The following is a 23,312-nucleotide window of genomic DNA, read 5'->3' on the forward strand; positions in this document are numbered from 1 at the left end:
GTGAGGCAATACATCATGGTGGGACCATGTAAGAGCAGGCTGCTCACCTCACAGTTGCCAGTAAGCAAAAAGAGAGACAGAGCCTGTCACTGGTGGTTCATGCCTGTAACCTATCTACTTGGGAGCTGAGTGGGAGGATCTGGCTGGTTCTAGGCCAGCCTCCCCAGTTTCTAAAACTCCATCTCAACAGAAAAGGGCTAGGCATGGCATGCACTGTCATCCCAGTGAAGATGGGAAGCCTAAAATAGGAGACCCAGCTTGGGCAAAAAGCTAAAAGTGAGACCCTATCTCCAAAATAACCAAAGCAAAACAGGATGGAGGTATGCCTCATGAGGTAGGTCTGCCTAGTAAGCACAAAGCCCTATGTTTAAACGCCAGTACCACCACCACCACCACCACCAACAAAAAAAGCAAACCCAACAAAAACAAAGAGAGAGAGAGAATGACAGGAAGAAGCCACAGTCCCATTATCCCCTTCAAAGGCAATCTTCCAATAACCTAACTTCAAAAGAAGCACTAGGCCCTTCCTCCCAATAGTGCCATGAGCTAGGGACCAAGCCTTCAAAATAGGCCTTGGAGGAATTTAAGTGCCAAACTGCAATACCATGCAAATATACAAACGTATTTTTAATGCTGTGACACTTGTGTGTGACCAACATTTATCATCTTCACAGCAGTAAGTACATTGTTGCTTCATAATGCTTAATAGTAGGTTAATACTTTACAACATGATGTACCACAACTGTTCATCAATTCTCTTTCAAGTTACAATCTTTCAAGCTTATACATCATTGATGCATACATATCTTACAAATATGCCTCTGTGGTCTTGTCCAAATAATGTTTTAGGGTTAGTCCCTTTAAGTAGGATTGCCAGGGCCAAAGGAATGGGCTTTTTAAAAAGTACATATTAAATGCTGGCCTCCATATAGGTTTTATCACCTGTGGAGTATAGTATAAAAGAAAGGAAATTTAACAATTGAAGCAATGCTCAAGAATCCTAATGCTTGGCTGGGCGCCAGTGGCTCACGCCTGTAATCCTAGCAACTGAGGAGGCAAAGATCAGGAGGATTGCAGTTTGAAGCCAGCCTAGGCAAATAGTTCTAAGACCCTATCTCAAAAAAACCCTTCACACACAAAAAAAAGGGGCTGGCATAGTGGCTTAAGGTGTCGGCCCTGAGTTCAAGCCCCAATACTGAAAAAAAAAAAAAAATCCTAATGCTGGGCTGGCAGAGTAGGTTGAGTGGTAGAACACCTGTCTAGCAAGCATGAGGCCCTGAGTTCAAACCCCAGTAAAACACACACACACACAAATCCTAATGCTAAAGTCACCCCCTTATCTTACAATGTATCATCTTACTACTCTCTAGTTCAGATTCATGATATTCACACATGTCAGAGGCTAATAACCTAAAACATAAAGCCATTATCTTTCTTCAGGGAACATCATAATATAGTACCATGCTACAGAGCCTGTATTTCTTTTTATACTTTTACTACATCACACTATCTTACTTGCAAAGGAGCAAATACTTTTAAGTACCTCCTTTATGTACACTTCATAGATCTATCCATAAAAACTATGAATATGTAAAATTCATAATCTTAACTGAATTTGGAAAAAAGTTTTGTTATTTCTAAAGTGTAGGAAATAGTCAGATGTATAGTAGTTGATGATCAAGAAGCAGACTGTCCTCAGAATTCTTTATATTTCAAGATTGGGGATGTAGCTCAACGGTTAGAGGCACTTGCCTAGAATTCTTCAGCTTTCCTCTTGGCTTGTCCCAAGGTAGAAACAGTGTAGTACAGTGGAGCTGCTTAAGCAGGAGCAACTCTGTGACTGCACATGAACAAGAGACAAGGCTCAGATAAGGTGGGAGTTTTTCCCTTCCTCTATTGGTGAACAGGAAAAGCAACATTGACTAAACACTGAGCTGTGTAACACTAGGACTGGAGCTGTCAAGTAAGAATTAGTTTAGAGCATGGAGACAGAGGAGAGTTCCAGCACCACCAGTCAGCCTAGCCATTTTCAGCAAGTCACCTATCTCCATGCACTCATGTTTATCTCCAGTCACACACCTACCTTACAGTCATCGTTAAGAATGGATGAATAATGACCAGTAAAAGCATACTAGCATTCCTTACAACATAACATGTAATAACATTCATCATTTCCAGAAGAATTTCTAACAAAACTAAGTGAATGAAATGAGAACCACTGGTTTGATTAAGGAAGATAACATACCAAAGACAGGAAAACATACAGGTATTTAGGAGCTATGTTACTTCGCTTCTCCAGAAAAGTCCAATGCCATACACAGTATTATTAATATAATTCCTGGTAAGAGTGGACTTCAAAAGAGGACAGGGCAAAAAGGGGACTGGAAAGTACCCCAGAGTGAAGCTGGGGAGGGGAGAAAGAACTTCTCAAGTAGTGCCCTCCCCCCATTTTTCTTTTCTTTTTTTTTTTTTCTTTTGGTGGTACTAGAGTTGATCTCAGAGTCTTGCCTTTGCTAGATAGGTATTCTAGCACTTGAGCCATGCCCCCAGTCCTTTTTGCTTCAGTTATTTTTTAATAAAGTCTCACGATTTTTGCCCAGGCCAACCTAGACCACGAACCTCCTATTTCTGCCTCCCAAGCACCTGAGATTACAGGTGGGAACTACCACACTCTGCCTGCTTCCCTCTCATCTTAATGAATGCCACAGAAGTCAAGATCATTTTCTCTATAAACGTACTGAGAGGACTCATGAGGAAGGAAAGAAAGGGTAGAAAACCACTGAGAATGGAACAAAGCAGTAACATTTTGACTGAGATACTGATTTTATAAGAGAAAGACTTTTTTATGTCTGAGAAAGGCCATTGTTAATTTAAAATTAATGAGATACTAGAAAAGAAGAAAATCTGAAAAGCAATGAAGTTAATCACCTACCTTAGTGAGATAGGGCTACAAAATAAATCTTTAACACAGTAGAAAAAATAAAAGACAACAGAAAATATAACTGTAGGAAAGTAAAGCAAAGCCAAAATCTGGTTTATTTGGAAGGACTACCAGAAGTTATTTGGAAAGACTAATTTGTTCCAAAAAGGATGTGTTAAAAAACAAAGACATTTCTCCTTCAGGTAAAGACAGTGCAACTGAAACCAGATTACCTTCCTACAGTTAGACAACTATGGGGGGGGAGACATGGGAGGAGGGAGGGGGAAGGAGGGAGGGAGGGGGAGGGAGGGAGGGAGGGAGGGAGGCAGGCAGGCAGGCTGGCTTAGACAATGGATGCCAGCAACAAAGGCAGAGATCCCTGAGGGTAAAGAGGCAACAAGCTGTGCTTTATCATGACCCTAGCTTACTGCCTTGGTGGGAGTTCCCAGGCCCAGGCCCAGAAGGAAGAACCCAGGCAAAGCCTGAGGACTCCACAAGTTGAGACAGAGCTGAGAGCCTAACAGAGCAAGGCAGGAAAGTACTGAAGATAGAGATCCTGAAGACAGAGAAGCCAGATCTGCAGAGGATCCACCATGAAAATGCAGAATACTGATAAACACGCTGGAGGAAATTATCAAGAGGCAGGAAGAAAAAACATCATAAAGGTGTCCACATTTGGCCAGAAGCTATACTGGGCTTCTGCATGTCCTACCATCCAGACTTTTAAGAACTCACTATTCAGAGTACTGGGAAGAGTAATAGGAAGATATTGTTTGAGTAGTGAGAGGAAAATAATTAAGTCCCTCAATGAGTATCAAACTCTGAATGTGCCTAATAAACTAATAGCATATTAGACAACACAGAAAAATGACAGAAACATGTAATTACATAAGTTATATACACATATTCACTTAAAAAGGACACTTTAATTATGTATACACTTATTACAGTGAATATGAAAATACAATATATATTATTGCAATTTTGGTTTATAAACTCCACCTTTATTTCCTATACGACTTAAAAAACAAATGCATAAAAATAATTATTTATTGATGTTAGGAGCACAAAAGTGTATAAAGATATAATTTGTGACAAAACAATATAAGGGGGGAGGGAGAAATATATTAGATTTTATATACTTTCCAATCTAAGTTAACATCAATCCAAAATACACTGTTTTAAATTTGGGATGTTAAATGCAATCTCCATGGTAACTGTAGATAAAATATCTGCCATACATACACGGAAGGAAATAACGAAATAGTATACTACAAAAAGCTTCTAAATTAAAAGGAAAAACCAGAGAAAATGAAGGACAAAAAGTTAAAGTATACAGAAAACAAAGAGCAAAATGACAGAAATCAGTAGTCTTTCCTTACCAATATTAACTTTAAATGTAAGTGGTTAGCTCTCTAATCCAAAAGCAGGAAATGGCAGAAAGGATTTAAGAAAGCATATAATCCAACTATATGCTCTCTACAAGAGACTCACCTCAGGTTCAAGACAAACAAAAGCAAAAGAGAGGAAACAATATTCTGCATAAACAAAAACCAAAGGATTACTGGGTGACTATGCTTATTCATTGTACATAGGTCCTCCACATCTGTAGTTTCAACTAACTGTGGATTGGAAATATTCAGAGAAAAAAAAAAATCCAGAAAATTTTCTCATTATTACCTAAACAATAAAATATTAACAACTAGCATTAACACTGTATTAGGTATTATACTCTATAGAGCACACAAGAGAACGTGTGTAGGTTACACGGAAATACCACACCATTTTCGATGCATTCATGGATAGGGAGGGAGACCCTGGAAGTTATCCTGGAACTGTACTTAAAATGGGCTAAGATGGTAGAGCTTATGTTACCTGTTTTTACCACAAAGAAAATAAAAATAATAATAGAAGTAATAGTAGGAAGAAACTTTGGTAGATGACAGCTAGGACTATGGTCTTGGTGGTGGTAATTTCACAGATACATACTTATCCCTAGGCTCAGCATGTTATATATACTAAATATGTAAGCATTTTAAACGTGATTCATAGATCAATAAAGTGGCTGAATTTATAGAAATGTAAGAAATAAAAAAGGATACCACATTAACTGACAAAACATCAGTTTTTCAAGAAGATACAACTGAAAACATACATTGAATGACAGTCTCAAATATATGAAGAAAACACTCAATATTCTGCAGAGTAGATCATATACTAGGCTACAAAAGTTTCAATTAATTGTAAAATACAATCATAAAATCATACAAAGCGTCTTTTCCAATCACTAAACAACGAAGTTACAAATCAATAACAAAAGAAAAACACGTAGAGACTAGAAGTGGTTCAAGAGGTAGAGTACCTGTCTAGCAGTCTCAAAGCCCTGAGTTCAAACTCCCTGAGCTTCCAAAAAAAAAAAGAAAAGAAAAGAAAAACATGTGGAATTTAAAGAACATAATCAATCCACAAATGGGTCAAAAAAAATATCACAAGGGAAATTAGAAAAAATTTAGAGCTGGGCATAGTGACACTTGCCTGTAATCCAGACACTGAGGTGCTGAGGTAAGAGAATCACTTGAGCCCAGGGCAACATAGTGAGACAATGTCTCAAAAAAGAAAAAAAGAAAGAAAGAAAAGAAGGGAAAATAAAGATTAGAGCAGAGATAAAGTAGATAATAGTAAAATGGAATTAATGAGTCTAAAAAGTTGGTCCTTTGAAAGTAAACAAAATTGACCAAATGTAGGTAGATTAACAAAAAAACTGGAAATGAAAGTGGAGATGTTGCCACCACCAATCACAGAAGCACACAGGTTACCAAAAGAACACTATGAACAATGGCTACAACTGTAAACCAGACCACCTATACGACCTGGACAACTTCTTAGAAATAGACAATTTACTAAAACCCAATCAGGAAGAAATACAACATATGAATAAACCTGTAACTTGAGGAGATGGACTGTGTAATCAAAAATCTCCCAATAAAGTCCAGGATAAGATGGCTTCATTGGTGAATCTATTGAACATTTAAAGAGCCCTTCACATTCTTTCAGAAAGTAAGAGAGACCACTTATTTCCTAACTCATTCTGAGTCCAGCATTACTTTAATACTAAAGCCAGAAAAGAAAACTAGAGCCAGGAAAGAAATGACACCATACTAGAAAATTACCAACAAGCATGCCTGTAATCCTAGCTACTTGGGAGGCTGAGATCAAGAGGATCGTGGTTCAAGTCAGCCCAGGCAAAAATTTGTGAGACCACCTCCAAAATGACTAGAGCACAAATAGACCAGAGGTATGGCTCAAGCAGTAGAGCATGAAGTCTCAAGTTCAAATCCCAGCCTCACCAAAAATACATAAATCAATCAATAAAAAGAAAACTACTAACAAATATCCCTGATGAATACTGATGCAAAAATTTTAAACAAAATAGTAGGAAATCAAATGCAATAGTACATTATAGAGATCATACACCTTTACCAAGTGAGATTTATTCCTGGTATGAAAAGGGAGTAAACATACAAAAATCAGTTTAACACATTAAAATGAAAGGGTGAAACCACATGATCATCTCAATGGAGAAAAGGCATTTGATAAATTTCAACACCCTGTGAGTTGGGTAATGTAGATCACGGGTAGAAAGCATGCTTTGGATGTGTGAGGTTCTGGGTTCCAACCCAGAACAAATCATTGCTGAAACTAAATTTCAAAATGCTTAGGTAGAAAGACATTCATGTTCACAGGAAGGCAGACTTAATATTGTTAAGATGTCAGTACCACCAATGATCATAGATTGAACGTACTCCCTATCAAATTCCCAAAAACTTTCTTGCAGAAATGGAAAAGCTGGCCCACAAATTCATACAGAAGTGCAAAGGACACCAAAGAGCCAAAACAATCTTTAAAAAGAGCAAAGTTGGGGGCTGCCTCGTGGCTCAAGTGGTAGACCACCTGCGTAGCAAGTGCGAGGCCTTGAGTTCAAACCCCAGTACTGCCAAAAAAGAACAAAACTGGAGGACTCATACTTCCTATTTTCAAAGCTTACTACAAAGCTATAGTCATCAAAACAACACCATACTGGCATAAGGACAGACATATACACCAATGGAACAGGATTGAGACTTCAGAAATAAACTGATACATCTATGACCAAATCATTTTTTAACAAAGGTGCCAAATCCAGCTAATGAGAAAATAAGTCTCTTCCACAAATAGTGCTGGAACTGAGTTTCCACATGGAAGATAATGAAGCTGTACCCCTTACTTCACATCATATAAAAAAAATTAACTCAAAAGAGATGAGTGGCCTCAATATAAAAACATAAAACTCTAAGAAAACATAGTAAGAGTATCTTCAAAATACCACCCAAAATACAAGAAACAAAACCAGGTAAGTTTGGCTTCATCAAACCTATAAACTTTTTTCCCCCTCTCTTTGGGCGCTGGGGATTGAACCTAGGACCTTGCACCACATGGTTTTAATCCGTAGCATTACAAAAAAACAACAAAACAAAAAAAAACTTCAAAGAAAATATACAAATGGTCAAGAAGGATATGAAAATACGCTCAACACCACTAATCACTAGGGAAATGTAAATTAAAATGACAAGTTATCACCTCCCACCCATAAGATGACTACTATTGCTGGATCCCCAGTGGCTCACACCTGTAGTCCTAGCTACTTGGGAGGATCGAGGTTTGACACAGACCTGGGCAAATAGTTCATGAGATCCTATCTTGAAAATAAACCCTCACAAAAAAGGCTGGTAGAATGGCTCAAGTGCTAGCGCGCTCGCCTAGCAAGCATGAGGCCTTGAATTCAAGCCCCAGTGCAAAAAAAAAAAAAAAAAGGACTACTATTAAAAAATAAAACAGAAAACGACAAGTATTCGTAAGGACGTGGACAAATTGGAGTCTTTGTATACTATGGGTGGAAATGTTAAATGGGATAGCCACTGTGGAAAAGAGCTTAATAGTTTCTCAAAAAATTCAAAACACAATTACCCTACGATCCAGCAATCCACTTCTAGGTATATATCCAAAAAGATTGAAAGCAAGGTCGCAGAGGTATCTGTATACCCATGTTTACAGCAGTATTACTGATAGTAGGTAAAAAACAGAAACAACCCAAGTGTTTTTATCCATTGATAAATGGATAAACACTTTTGTAGTATATACACACAATGGAACATTATAAATATAAAACCTTAAGGGGGTGGGGGGTAGGGGGAGAAATGGCTCAAACAATGTATGCACATATGAATAAACGAATAAAATAAAAAAATAATACCTTAAAAAGAAATTCTGACACATGCCATACATGTGGCACTTATGCTAAGTGAAATAAGTCAGTCACAAGGAAATACGGTATGAGGGTATGAGTCCACAATTTCACTTATATGCAGTATCTAGAGTAGTCAAATTCATAGAAACATAAAGTAGAATGGTGGTTGTCAGGGAAGGGGGGAAGAGAAGAAAATGGGATGCTGTCATTTAATGGGCATAGACTTTGTTTTGCCAGAAGAAAAAGTGAGGGAAACTGGTTGTACAACAATGTGGAAACATTTAACACTAATGAATTCTATGCTTAAGATGGTTAAGATGGCTAACATTGAGAAGAATGTGGTTCCAGGCCACCCTGGGCAAAAAGTTTATGAGATCCTATCTCAATGGAAAAAAGCTGGCACTGTGGCATGTCCTGTCATCCCAGTGATGGCAAGAAGGATAAAATAGGACAGCAGTCCAGAGCATCCTGGGCAAAAAGCAAGACCCTATCTCCAAAAAAACCAAAGCAAAAAGGGCTGGAGGTGTGGCTCAAGCAGCAGAGGGCATGCCTAGCAAGTTTGAAGCCCTGAACTCAAACCCCAGTGTAGCCAAAAAATAATTCAAATGGAACATAAGCCTAACTGTAAAATCTACAGAACTACAAAACTTCTAAAAACACTGAAGTCTTTGTGATACTGGGTTACTCAAGGATTTCTTAAATATGAAACCAAATATGTAATCTATGAAAGATCAAATTGATAAATTTCATCAAAACTTAAAGCTCCTCAAGACATTGCTCAGGGAATTTGAAAAGATGAACCACAGAGTAGAGATAAGGTGTTTGCAAAACATCTGCTAAAGGACCTACATCCCAGATATAAAGAACTAAAAAAACTCAATTACAAGAACACAATGAGGGGGCTTCGGGTGTAGTTTAGTAGTAGATTGCTTGCCTGGCATGTGCAAGGTCCTGAGTTCAATTCCCAGCAAGGAAAGAAAAAAGGAAAGGGGAAGGGAGAGAGAGCAGGAAAGGGAAAGGAAAAGAGGAGAGGGGAGGGGGAAAGGAAAGGAGAAAAGAAAAAGAAAGAGGGGAAGAGAAGAGAGGACGAACAACCCAATTAGGCCTCAGAACAACAGAACAGCCACAAGTCTTTGTCAAGATAAAGTGCAGGCTTGATGATGATAAAGACTTGAGTAATTCTAAATATGAAATATAAATGTTTCTGCCATAAATGCAGAATAGATCTCTTATGAACTGCAGCCTATCAACTGCTCACAAGTGCTGCTGTTTTTTTTTGCTTGTAATTTATTTATTGGCTCCTAACAGTGTTGAAAAGCTGAAAGTTCACCATTACAATGTTCTCCCCAATACAGCTCTAAGTCCTTCCACTTCTTTACAAACGAAACATATTTAGTTGTTTTACCATTTTTTTAAAAATAGAAACTGTACCTCCATTCTGCCTATACTCTTGTTCTGAAAAACCAACATTGTCTGGAACAGTCTGAGGTAAATCAATTCAAGAACATTAAATGCCACCAGAACGACCCTGATCCTGTGTCTCTCTACATCAGTGCTCCTAACTGGTAACCAAGTATTGGCTTCTTGGAGTCCATGAACATCCTGAACACCACACTAAACTTAGTGTATTTTTTCTGCAACAAATCCTTAATTTTCATCAGATGTCCATGAGCAAGTGAATGTAAAAGAACTGTAACCACAGTTCTAGGCCAGAGGTCCCACTGTGGGGGACCCAACATGTCAGGTGTGGTCACTCGCCCCAAACAGAGCAAGTAAATAGAAGCCACCTGTGAAAAGGCAGGAAAAGATTTTAAACAACATAGCTATGTGGGGAGATGAAAGAGTACTACATCTCAATCCATCTTTGGGGCACTGACATGAGCTTTAGGTTTAAAAAGATAAAGAACTGAGACAGAAGGAAAGAGATATGTAAAATTAAGCAGTGTTGCTCAGTTCTGCAAGACAGCTTGAGAGGACAATCCAGTTCCCAGGATGACTTTTCCTGCTAGGTGGTGATCTTAACATGGGGTGGTCTGTCTGGGAGGCTCGCTGTTCCTGGAATCCATGGTGATTGTAGATTTAGGGCAATAACTAGAGACTTTCAGGTGCCTTTTGGGGGATCTGGGACAGGACATTCTAAAAGCTGACTTACAGTAAGACAGGTGTTAGTACCTTTAGTCTCAAAGGGGATGAAATAGGGTTAGGTGTCACCAGTTTTTAGACAGACATTCCTTGAGTTATTAACATGCTCAACTGTAGAGTTAAGTAGGAGTCTGACTCAAAGTCTTCAGACAAGGGAGACACAAGGATGCTCCTGCTTTTAGTTCCCTTGTGGGCCCAAGTGAGGAGTCAGTGCTTTTTAGTAAAAGCAGTTTCTAAGTGCCTGTCACAAAAATTTACCTTTACCTGGCTATGAAGATTATGCATAATGGAAAATTTACACTCAATGATAATGCAAGTATTTCTGATTTTAAAAAAATCAAAATGTGTGTGAATACACAGTAAAGGATAGAGCAAAGAGAGGCCAATAAAATGAGAACTTATTTGATTCACACACCTTCCTTTCCAAGACAGAAATATCTTATGGAGGAATTACTTGATTCCCTTGTATTTTACAGATCATGCCATCTCTTTACCAACATAAGACAGAAAAAAGTTGTCAGGCATCGGTGGCTCATGCCTATAATCCTATCTACTCAGAAGGCAGAGATCAGGAGGATTGTGGTTCAAAGCCAGCCTGAGCAAAGAGTTCACAAAACCCTATCTCGAAAATACCCGTCACAAAAATGGCTGGTGGAGTGGCTCAAGGTGAAGGCCCTGAGCTCAAATCCCAGTACCACAAAAAAAAAAAAAAAAAAAAGGAAAAACTTGGCAGCTGATTTCCTGTACATGGTCAGACTTCCCTATGATTACTAGTGGTACCAAAGAACCTGAAACCATAAAATGGTTAGACACATTAAAATGAAAGCAAATTATAGGGGCTATAGGACACAGCACATGAAAGTGATACTGGAGAGAAACTGCAAGCAGAAAAAAATGCAGGATTTGAGGGTACTGGCATAAGATAAGAACACCTACAGTTAAAAGCACTCACTGCTTTCCCAGCTTGTACACACTCAGAATAAGCACTGGCCAAGTCCACACTAGTCATCTCACTAACCAAGCAAACACCAAGAAAACTCTTCAGCTTCATAGCAGTTTATCAACACGGGACTCCAACTACTCTCAGAGACAAGGATCCAAAGGAGAAAGAATGGGGAATAAACTGAGTCTAAGTTTCTTTGAATAAACATCCTTCAAAAATTCCTGCCCTAAGCACATAAAATTAGCAATATTAATTTTCAGGTTGGCGTTTTGTTCTGCTCTAGGTTAGGAAGCAGGAGAGAACTAAGAACTTTTATCTCAGTCAGGGAGCCACATATAGATTGTGATATTCAAAATTCATACATACAAGAAACACTGAGAATAACACCATCACCTAACATTTATTTAGGGCTTACAAGGTGCCTGGTTGCAGTAGCCCTCACCGCCCTCTGAGATCAATACTATTATGACAGGTTATATAAAGGAACCTGGGTTACTGACTCAAAGTAATCCAGGTAGTAAAGGTGGAAACTGGAATTCCAAGCACACTCACCTGGCCACTACGCTAGTGACGCTTCCACCTGGCAGTTTTTACCCGGTAAGCCAAGGAGCCAGTGAAAAGAATGAAGGACAGCGGTAATGACCACATTTACATTAGCAGTAACGATCGCTCATCAGCAATGTGGAAGGCAGAACTATGGTGAGGTGAGCAAGGGCCTCAAAAGGGATGGTCAATGTCTACGTCAAAAAAGCTGAAAAGCGATGGGGGAATGGCTCAACTGGTAGAGCACCTCCTTAGCAAGCAGGAGACCGAATTCAAACACCAGCACTGGCAAAAAAAAAAAAAAAATGAACCATAGGAACAGGGAGGAGAGGACAAAAGTTTCAAATCTGAGCCTGGTAAATGCGGCGGCACTGTCTGGTTGTTTTAAGTATGGGAAGAAATGAAGGAAGCCACCTGTCAGGTTACTGGCTTAGCCATTGGTTAGCACTTACCGTCCATCAGCTGGACAGAAGGATTTGCTGGTAGTTTAGTTTTGTTTAGTGGGTAGGAAGATGACTTCTCCTTAACCAAAATGAAAGAAACCAATTCTACAGAGTTCCGAACCCTGACAAGATAAGCTTTCCAAGCTGGACTGGCGCATGCCAGCGACTTCGGAGGAAGGAGGTTCCAGGCCAGCCTGGACAAAAATTGTCTAGACCCCATCACAAAGGAAAAAGGCTGGGCGTGGTGGGTGTATACTCGTTATTCCTACTATGGAACAAATCACAGATTAGAAGGATCGTGGTCCAGGCCAGTCAGGCATAAAGTCAGACTGTATCTCAAAACTACCCAGAGGAAAAAGAGCTGGAGGCATGACTCAAGCGGTAAGCCCTGAGTTCAAATCGCGATACTGCTCAAAATAAAAAGTTAAGATAAGTTTTCCACTTTAGAATGATCTTATCTTTAAAATCCTTTGGAAAAAAAAAGAGTCAGGAAAGCCCTTCAACATCGCTAAATTGTAATTTTACAAATTAGGCACTGAATGGGTAGGCTGTGTAATATTCTGCCCAGAGTGGCCCTGTCGTGGTAGAAACAGGACTAGAAACCAGCTCTACTTACTGCTCCTGCTTCCCAGCTTCCCAACTCTACCAATGGGGATTCACATCACCAAATGTGCACATGTAATCACTTAGCATTTTAAACTAAAAGTAAATACAGATCTATAAGCTTAAAATCAGAAGCTGATCATAATTTTTTTTTCATAAAATTCTCATTTTTTTCCTTTGGAAAAACTTTTCCCTAATATCAGAGTATGTATTTATTATAACATTTTCTATGTTTCATTTCCTAAATACACTCCTTACCTGCAAAAAAAAAAACTTTAAATTTAAGATTGAAGAAATGATAGTTCCTCTAGGTTTAGCTTTCCACAATAAAGAAACCAAAGCGCCCTGACATGGTCTGGTCTGCCGAATCCAGGCTTTCATACGCTGCAGTCAGTCATCTCAGCTTCAAGGAACACAGCAGGCTCAAAAGCCCAGTCTAAACTTGCTCTCCGCGGGTCCAGAGAGTAGCAGCTTCGCCTAAGTCGCCTACAGAACGCGGAAGGAGCGAGCAGGACGCCACCCGCCTCCATCGCCAGCTCCCGGGGAGTTCGGCCGAAGGTATGCTTCCAGGACTCTCTCCACACTGTCCAGGCTGGTTTGGGAGAAACTGCACCCCGAAGACTCTTATCAGCTGACACAGGGATAAAGAACCCTGAGACACCCCAATCACTCACATTTACCGTGGCATGCATGCCCGACGCCTTTTGAAACAATAACCAAATCGCCCAAAGTTTTGTTCAGCCATTAGGCCAGCGAGGAATGTGGCTCACCCGGAAAGGACCGGTCATCCCAAGCCGGAGCCCCGCGCGCTCCGGCACCCCCCCAAACCCCGCCTCCCAGGCTGGGACCTCCGATCCGCCAGTGCTCACCCAGCTGCCGCCCGCGGCCTGCGCGCCCGCGCGCTTCTCCGGCATGGCTCCCGCCTCGGGCTGCAACGCCGCCGCCTTCCACTCCAGCTCCCGAGGCGACCCCACGTTCATGCCGCGGCCATGCCCGCACTGGTCCGCGGCGCTGCGGTACAACGGCGACGCCGCGGGGGCGGCGGCGGGGCCCGTGCCTTCATGGGCTCCGCGGCCCGCGGCGGCCTGCGGTTCGGACGGCGGCGCCAGCGGCGACGCCAACTGCCGAAGCGGCGACCGACACTGGAGCCACTGAGGAGGCGAGAACCCAGCAGCTCCAGGACCAGTTGCGCTCGACCACACGACCCCTACTCAACTGCAGCCGGTAGCATCCGTGGCGGGCAAGCAGTCGGGCAGGCAGTCCGGAGGCCGCGCCCCGCCCCGCGCCCGCTCCCCACAGGCGGACGCCGGCAACAAGCCCCGCCTCGCGCTCCGCTCCCGCCTGGAGCTTGGGCACCGCGCACCCAGTCGCCTCCAGCAGCGCACCGCCCACCCACAGACCCCGCCTCCCCGCAGCTTCCGCGCCGTACGGCGCCGCGCGCAGGAAGTGCGTCATCTTCCGGGGACCCCCCTCTTCACACACACACTCCTCTCCAGCCCCCCAGGTCTATAATACTTTTACCGAGACTGGTGGGTGAGTCTCGGGTAGCTGGAGTTTGGGAGTGTCCGCTCGTCTGCTGTTGGTTTGTCGATAACCCACCAAATGAATGGTAATTAATGCACCTAACAGTTATAAAAATGGGCACATTCTGACACGGACAGAGCCCCTGGATCCTGAACCGGGGTAGTGGAATATGTTCTATTAATACTCTGCTCCCCTCCAAAATCTAAAGAGAAAGTGACGGAGCGCTTACCTGGGCCGTGGGATCTGAGTTAAGCGTACAGTCTTCGAAACACACGGGCAGCGTTCCAGTCCAGAGCCTCTGGTTCGTACCAACAGCGTAAATATTACCCTCATCTGTAAAGTAAGGACCATACTTTAGGTAAGGTGATGTAAAAAATGTTGTTATTGTTACTAGCTTCAAGGGACCTCGTAAGACACCACAGCCCATTAAATCCGATCCGTTCACTATTGGTTTGCAACTTGCAACGAGATCTAAATACTCTGTGCAGACTAAGCTTCACAGACTTCAACGTTGTCCAGACATTGGTTCCCAGGGTATGTTGACATTACAACATTGGCCTTTCCTATAAAAACACAACATTTTCTTGAGTTTAGGTAATCTGCCCACACAGGTTGTAGGACTCTACTGCTATTTCATCCTGGCAGAAAACGCTCTAGTCCATAGTGGAGACAGGATTTTGGAGCCTCAGCTTTGCACTGATAGCAGAAAATTCCCCGACAATTCCCCAGGCAGCTTGCTCCTTTAAGTATCATTGGAGAAGATATGTTAAACAGACCCAGTGCATTTATAGATAGTTGTCATTTTCTGGAATTGTATCATTTTATTGAGCCAAAGATTTCTTGCTTGTTTCAGCCATGCGATTACATGGTGTTGTGAAAGTCCCAAGTAAAATGCAGGGCTAAAATTATCACACAGTAAATAATATTTGGTGGTGAGGCCATCAGTGAGGTCTGGTCCCTTGATGTGGAGAGTCATAAAAAATTTCTTTCTTTTTTTCTGTGCTGACAAACACTACCACCAAGCTACACCCTCCCATTCCTTTGCATGGCTCTTGCTTCTTTAAAAAAAAAATTTTTAATTACTTTTGGTGGGATTGGGGTTTGAACTCAGGGCTTCATGCTTGCAAAGCAGGCTCTCTACCCCTTAAGCCACATCTCCAGTCCATTTTGCTAGGGCTAGCCTCTAACTGTGATCCTCCTGATCTGAGCCTCCCAAGTAGCCACTGTGAGCCCTAATGCCTGGCTTTTTATGTAATTTTAAGAGATTGTTTATTGTATTATATTGACAGTTAAACAATAGAAGTTCATTAATTATTCACTAGTTCAGGTAAAAAACGTGAAATTCCACCTAATTTAATGTAATGGTCTTTGCTGAAAGATATATATGTTATCTTGTTTCGTCCATGAGGTGGTTTAGATCTACCTGTGGTTTGAATTCATATCAGAGAAACAATATGCAAGAAGAAGAAGCGTCTGTCCCGTGGTGGAAAATATGTGTTAAATAATAACAAAATTAAAACATTTCCTTTTTTGTTGCCAGATTTCCACAAGTTTTATAAGAATCTCCAAGAAAATAATATAATAAGTTGCGTTTCCCACACTTACTTGAACACAACACTTCTATTCTTGAAACATCGAATTAATAAATTTGTAGAATGTATAGGACATAGTTTACAAAAGAATGCCTATTTATTGTTTTTGAAAGATATGCATTAAATCATAGAAGGATACAACTCTAAAACTAGCACAAAAAAGACTGAATAATGTAACCTTTTTACCTGGGCATTATAATATATGCATGTCATCCTAGCTACTCAGGAGGCTGAGGCAGGAGGGTCACATGAGTCCTTCACTTCAAGACCTTCCTAAGCAACATAGTGAGACCCTGTCTCAATAATAATAATAATGCAGTAATATCATTTTTAAAATAGAAAAAAAAACACAAAAGTTTCCATTAACAGTGGTTGGCTCTTGAATTAAGACTTTTTCTTATAAATTTCAGAAATTTCTCATTTTTTGCTCTGACTATATATAATTTACTTTTGTAATCAGAAAAAGAAAAACAAATTTTTCAATTTATACAAAAAGTAAGTGGAACACAGTGGCACATACCAATAATCCCAGCTACTGGGTGGGTGGACTAAGATAGAAGAATCACTCAAGCCCAGGCTAGCCTGGCAATATAGGGAGATCTGTCTCAAAACAAACAAACAAACAAACAAAAACAACTGTAATGAATCATATACTTTGTATTATTTTCTTCTTGCTACGCAGAAAATTACTGTAAACTTGACTTAAATCAACACTAATGCATTGCCTCTGTACCCATAGGTCTGGAGTCTTGAAAGTGTGGTGTCTTTTTCTGAGGATCTCACAATCCTGGATACTCACCTGGGGACTCTACTAAGTAAAGATCCACTTCCAACTGTCCTCAAATATTATGGATTGAAACTTAATGTCCTGCAAAGGCCCGTGTGGTAAAGACTTGGTCTCCAGCCTAAAGTGCTATTGAGAGGTGGTAGAACTTTGAAGAGGTGGGGCCTAATTAGAGAAATTTAGATGATTGGGGTGTGCCATTGAAGGTGGTATTGGGACCCTAGCTGCTGTGCTTTCTGTCTCTGCTTCCCAACTATCATGAAGTGAGTAGACCTCCACACATGCTCTTGCCACCATGATGCACTGTTACCACAGGCCCAAAGTAATCAGGCTATGTGACCCTAGACTGGAACCTCTAGAACTGTGAGCTTCCTATTAACTTGATTTTCTCAGGTATTTTGTTACAGCAACAGCTAGCCATTGATAGTCATTGATAATATTCAATTTACTGCTTTTTATATAATGTGAATCCTTTTTTAAGTATGACTTTTTCAAGCCTAGTATGATAGTGCATGCGTATAATCCCAGCACTTTGGAGGCTGAGGCAAGACAATTGTGAAGTCAAGGCAAGCCTGGGCTACATAGTGAGACCCTGACTCAAAAAAACAAAAATCAGTACTGGCACTGGTGGCTCATGGCTGTAAACCTAGCTACTCAGGAGGCAGAGATCAGGAAGATCATAGTTCAAAACCAGCCAGGCAAATAGTTTGGTTGACCCTATCACAAAAAAAAAAAAATCACAAGTAAAGAGTTGGTAGAGTGGCTCAAGTGGTAAGAGCACCTGCTTAGCAAGCATGAAGCCCTGAGTTCAAATAAGCTAGGCACCAGTGACTCACACCTGTAATCCTCCCTACTCAGGAGCCAGAGATCAAGAGGATCGCAGTTGAAGGCTTACCCAGGCAAATAGTTTGATAGATCCTGTCTCAAAAATATGTAACACAAAAAAGGGCTATCAGAGTAGCTCAAGTGGTAGAGTACCTGCCTAGCAAACATGAGGCCCTGAGTTCAAACCCTAGTACCACCAATATGTATAATATATATATTATATGGCTGGAGGTGTGGTTCAAGCAGTATAGCACCTGCTTTGCAAGCACAAAGCCCAGTTGAAATCCCAGTCCTACCAAAAAGAAAACCCCCTTAGTTTTATAGATTTTAGTTTAAGATAAAGTTCTAGGGCTGGTGGAGTGGCTCAAGTGGTAGAGCACCTGCCTAGTAAGCATGAGGCCCTGAGTTCAAATCCCAGTGTTGCCAAAAAAAGATAAAGTTCTAATCAAGTTATTGGCAGAATTCAGCTCCTTCTGGTCTTATGACTGAGGACCCCATGTTCCTGCTTGTTGTCATCTGGCTTCTGCTTTCCATTCCTTGCTGCCATTCTGAGGTCCTTGCCTCAGGATCCTTCCCATGACATGGCAGTTTGCTTCTTTTAAGTGTCTGACACATTACTTTCTTCAAAGGACTCACCTGGTTAGGTCAGTCCCATCCAGGATATTCTCCCTTTTCATTAGTCAAAGTCTACTGATCAGTGACCTGATCATAGAAGTGATATCCCATCATATTCACTGTTTCTTCCATACCCGGGGAGGGGATTATAGAGGGCATGTCCAATATCTATATATATATATATACAGGTGTGTATGTGTATATCCATTCACCCTAGCATACATATAAAGTACTTTCAGAATGTCTAACCAACCTGAGTATAGTGTTTATGTATAGTTCTTTTGTTTTTGTCCTTACAGTATTCAGTTGAAACAGTTGTTTACCACCTTCTTTTTTCCCCACTCCTATTTGGGGAGGTTATGTCATACATTTGCAATAAAATTAAGCTAATTTGTTACAGCCTTATTCTATCCTGGAATCCCCCTTTAATTTGCACACAGTAAAGTTAACTCTTTGGATTTTTACAAGTGGATAAAGTTAGCACTCATCTCCATAAGACCATACAGAATAATTCAAGTGTCCTAAAAATTATAAAGTGTAATCACTTTATAATCATCAGTAGGAGGGATTTTTTTATTCAATTTGTCCATTTTTACATAATTTGAATCTTTTCAAAAAGCATAATGCAATTGGGTTGTTCAGTAATACATAGGAGTCTCCTGACACTGGCATTGTCTACTGGGAAGTAAATCCACAGGTGACGCTGGCACAACTCAGCTCCAAGCCACATGTTATGAAGCTGTACCTCCTCATGGGGTCTTTATTGATCTAGTTCTCCACACCCCCAGGGCTCCCCATGTCAGGTGATACCAAAACTGTCTTACAGTATTTAAAAATTTACAGCATACTGTGCTCATTTTTTGTTTATTCTGAGTACTAGTTCATTAGTGCAAGTATAACCTAATATGTTAAACTTATTTTCAAGATGGGCATGAAAAATTACATGCCTCTAATCCCAGTACTCAAGAGACTGAGGCAGGAGGATCACAAGTTGAGGCCAGCCTGAGCTATGTACATAGTGAGACCCTGTCTCAAAATCCAGAAAATTTTTAAAAATCAACTTATTTTCATAGATTTTAGTTTAAGATAAATTTCTAATCAAAACTTATTTTTGATATTTACCATTAGCTACCAGTCCTATTTGAGAGAATTTACTTTAGTTGGCTTATTTTGCGGTACTGGGGTTTGAACTCAGGGTCTACACCTTGAGCCACTCCACCAGCTCTTTTTTCTGAAGGGTTTTTTTGATACAGGGTCTCATGAACTATTTTCCCAGACTGGTTTCAAATCCTCTGCCTCCTGAGTAGTTAGGATTACAGGTGTGAGCCACCGGTATCCTGTTTAGTTGGCTTATTTATTAAATGGAAAACTCTGGTTACTGAATCTCTTCAATTCTTTATGTTCTATCTGGCACTAGGCTAAAAGGCAGGTGTGATTTGCTATATGGAAGAAAGTATGTTGGGCTGGCATACATAGCAAGGTGATCTAGAACCAGAGCAAGTGGGCAAACCTCTGATAAAAAACGGCAGAATTTTGGGTGACCAAGCAGATGAAAGGTTTATTCTACAATGTGTATGAGCCATGTAAGAAGGTAGGAATTGAGGCATATTTTTACTTGTTCTCATCCCTGTTTCATGTGCTGGAAATATATGCATCTGCCACCTGCTGACCCTGTGGCATTTGCACAGTAGTGACACAATCTATGCCTAAAGCCAGGATTGTGGCTGATGTAGGTCAGCCCCTCCTTCTTCTTGCCACCCCCTGGAAATCAATGATCAAATCTTACTTGTACCTCGCCCACCTCCTACCTCTCTGTTCCCACTCCTACATCCAGGCAACCACCATGACCTTTTTATTCCACATCGTTCTGTGTCTGCTTCTTACTACCACCACCTCCTGAATTTGCTGCCTTCCTACTCAGTACTGTGGTGGCTTTATTTGGGGGTTCATTTCCAATGTGAATGCATTATCCAGACAAAATTGGCTTTTTAAAAGCATATCTTATTATGTCACTTTTTTGCTAAAAATTCTTTAAGATCTCCTGTTTTCATTCGGGATAAGACTCCAGCTCATTAGCATGACCTGCATGGCTCAAGATCTGCCTGCCTACCTCAGCTTCATGTGGCATCATCTACAACCAGGTAGATGCTCCCTTCCCACCCCTTCTGCTTCTTCTCCAGAATTAGTCCAACTCCTGTTAATAGGCCAAGACTGCTCAGTTATCTTCTGCACCACACCTTCCCATATCCCTTCTGCATCACCCTCCCTTTGCTCTCACCTTCTATGTACTTTGTGTCTATTACTCTGTCTACTTGTAATTCTCTAAATGTTAAAAATATAAGTCTTACAAACAGAGGTATTGAGCTGGCAGAGTGAATCGAGTGGTAGAGAGCCTGCTTAGCAAGTGTGAGGCCCTGAGTTCAAGTTCCAGTATCACCAAAAAAAAAATTGACCAAAAAGAGCTGTTGAGGCTGAGGGCACAGCATGGGTGGGTAGCATGCTTGTATAGCATGTGTATGGCCCTGGGTTTGACCCCTAGCACCCACCAAAGACTATAAAGACACTGAGGGAGAGAGAGAGAGAGAGAGAGAGAGAGAGAGAGAGAGAGAGAGAGAGAGATATTAAGCACATGCCAACATTTTACTTACCTCATTAGAAAAGGAACCCATAAAATGGTTCAAAAGAGAATTCAGAGAACTAGAATCATTACCATGAATACAAACAGAATGGAATAATGAGCCCAGGGCCTGGTGCATGCTAGGTTAGTTGCTCTACCACTGAGCCGCATCCCCAGCTCAAGATTGCTAAATTTCAGAAAACAATTGCAAGATCAGATGTAGCCCTAGTTAATATCTTACAGGGCATTACAGGTAGCATTTGTTATCTTATTTTTCTACCTTAGAAAAGAAAACCAACTCATCGTTTTTTTATAAGATAACTTTTAACTTTGAGGGGATATGAAATATGTGGGTCTAATCAAAACTATACTGTCATAAATAATCAATTTATTTTCCTAAAGAGTTAGAATTGTTGGACAATTGTCCTGTTGGACAATTTTCTTCTAGAATGACAATGATAGAGGGCTGTGGTGTGGTTCAAGAGGTAGGACACTTGCCTAGCAAGCATAAAACCCCGAGTTCAGACACCAGTACTGCCAAAAAAAAGTCTGAATTTAATAACTGCAAGAACAAAATTAGGTGAATATGGTAATTGCCCTTATTTGATCATCATGCATTGTATATGTGTACCAAAATATTGCACTGTACTAGAATGTCACTGTTAGAAATAGCATCTGTTCATTTTATTTCCAGTTTTGGGGTCATTTTTCTTAGCATTATTTTATTGCCCTCCCCCCCATTCCGTACTTTTTAATTCACTCAGTCCTGGTACACACTGTGAATCTGGGGAACCTATGGCTTTAGTGTTCAAATATCCCCCTTGGAATATGGGGAGACTTTAGGGTTTCATGGCCCTGGATAGCTTGAAATTGACCAATTCCCAGGTCCTCACCCTAGGGTGTGCTCTCTTCTACTACCAACCTTTTCCCAAAGGCTCTGCAAATTCTTTCACACTTCCCATTGCAGTCACCTTTCTGCTACTTCACCAAAGCTTCCCACCCTTCCCATCCCTGATTATAGGGCACATCCTGGGGACCTCGGCATCTCTGGAGGACTAGGCAAGGAGTAATGTGAGAGAGTCTTGCTCCTGACAGTGTGTTTTCATCTGAGCACGAGCCCCATCAGGCCTCCTGTCACAGAGACTCCTAATAGATACCATGCTTATTTAAATTAAACCATAAAATAAGAATTTTCTGTCAGGTTGTGACTTGGATTTGGCCAATGGGTTGACAGTGAGAAGTGGCTTTAGCAAGTAGGGTGATTAGAGTGATTATGCTTCATTTTTTTTAAATAAACTCTTTAATTGCACATTTGCATCCTGTGTTATTCATGGGTCAAGAAACCCCCTCCTTACTCCCAGGTACAATCTGTCATCATGGTCCAGCTGTCAGTGAGGAGATAGGGTGAGTGCAGGGCTATGACCCAGGACTCTTCAGGGTAGGGAGCTCAGACCATGGTTGTACTTGCACTGCTTCAGAGCCTCACTGAAGCCCTCACACAGGGTCAAGTCACTCTGAGTGGTCGAGCAGTCCAGGAACTGCTTAATCTCATAGGAGCAGGGCCCCATCTGTAGGGGCTGGGGGGCAGCATGGGCAGGGGCCTGCTGGACAACAGGCTGAGCAGGTTCTGAGCCTCCCCCACTGAAGGCTCCGGTCAGTGCGCTGCCCACGACATGTCCCACAGCAGAGCCCACGGCTACCCCAGCGGCTGTGGATGCCATCTGTGCCATGAGGCCAGGCTGGCCCGACTGGACGGGAGCTGGGGAGGCTGCTGAGGGCGGTGGGTGCGCGGGAGGGTGGGCAGCAGGGCGGCTGGCTGGTCGGACAGCAGCGCTGCGGCTTCCCCGAGGCATGGTAGCAGCGGTTGGACACGAACGCAAGAGACAGCGACCGTAGCAGCAGATCTATGTTGGGGACAAACACTGCAGCGCTTGTGATTATGCTTCATACGGTGAACAAGCCAAGTGGGCTCAAGAGTTTGACAGAAGTATGTTGAAAACCTGTCTTCAAAACCCTGGAAATTACATTCTTTGCATCTATAAACTAATGACAAATTTAATTGTCCATTTAAAAGTATGGTGGGATTGGATAGTTTGGGTTTTTGTGTTGAAAATTATTCAGAGTTTACCAGGAAAGACATTTAGTATAACAGGATAAAAATGGGGAGAAACATGCAGGAAATGGGAGTAAAGACTCCTGAGTTGTTTTTAAATCTTTTATGGGTCAGTGTTTTAGCTTTCCATCATTATAGCAAAACACTTGAGCTAACTTACTTATAAAAGGAACACATTTATTTTGGCCCTCAGTTTTAGAGGTTGCAGTCCAAGATCGATGAGGCCCACTGTTTTGGGGCTCTGATGGTAGTGCTGGACAGCCATGGCAGGGAGCATGTGACACCCAAACCCACTTATAGCACACACCAGGGAGCAAAGGAGAGGAAGAGAAAGGGGCCAAAAGCCTACAGTCCCCTTCAAGGG

The 23,312-nt window shown here is 41.4% G+C and overlaps 1 protein-coding gene, 1 long non-coding RNA gene, 1 other non-coding gene and 1 pseudogene across 5 annotated transcripts in view; 2 read left to right on the forward strand and 2 right to left on the reverse strand.

Moving 5' to 3' along the window:
- Positions 1-14,844, reverse strand: part of Mfsd14b (major facilitator superfamily domain containing 14B) — a 70,060-nt gene extending 55,216 nt beyond the window's left edge. The window contains exon 1 of one of the 3 annotated variants that reach the window (XM_074052441.1): positions 14,632-14,844. In XM_074052441.1, the coding sequence (XP_073908542.1) occupies positions 14,632-14,829 (198 nt within the window). In that variant the 5' untranslated portion in view covers positions 14,830-14,844. Of the gene's footprint in view, positions 1-13,136; positions 13,681-13,747; positions 14,136-14,631 lie in introns of those variants that run through there. The other 2 variants (XM_074052443.1, XM_074052442.1) reach the window with 2 other exon arrangements.
- LOC141415561 (uncharacterized) lies at positions 14,242-17,573 on the forward strand. The gene is made up of 3 exons (XR_012440546.1): positions 14,242-14,487; positions 14,611-14,760; positions 16,734-17,573. It is a non-coding gene; the product is annotated as an uncharacterized lncRNA (long non-coding RNA).
- Positions 17,574-17,956: 383 nt separating this feature from the next.
- Trnat-agu (transfer RNA threonine (anticodon AGU)) lies at positions 17,957-18,029 on the forward strand. Its single transcript has one exon. It is a non-coding gene; the product is annotated as a tRNA-Thr (tRNA).
- Positions 18,030-22,130: 4,101 nt separating this feature from the next.
- On the reverse strand, positions 22,131-22,764 carry LOC141415559 (coiled-coil-helix-coiled-coil-helix domain-containing protein 2 pseudogene; annotated as a pseudogene).
- Between the last annotated feature and the right edge of the window lie 548 nt (positions 22,765-23,312).

The sequence above is a fragment of the Castor canadensis genome, chromosome 13, assembly GCF_047511655.1.
Source record: "Castor canadensis chromosome 13, mCasCan1.hap1v2, whole genome shotgun sequence".
NCBI lineage: Eukaryota > Metazoa > Chordata > Mammalia > Rodentia > Castoridae > Castor > Castor canadensis.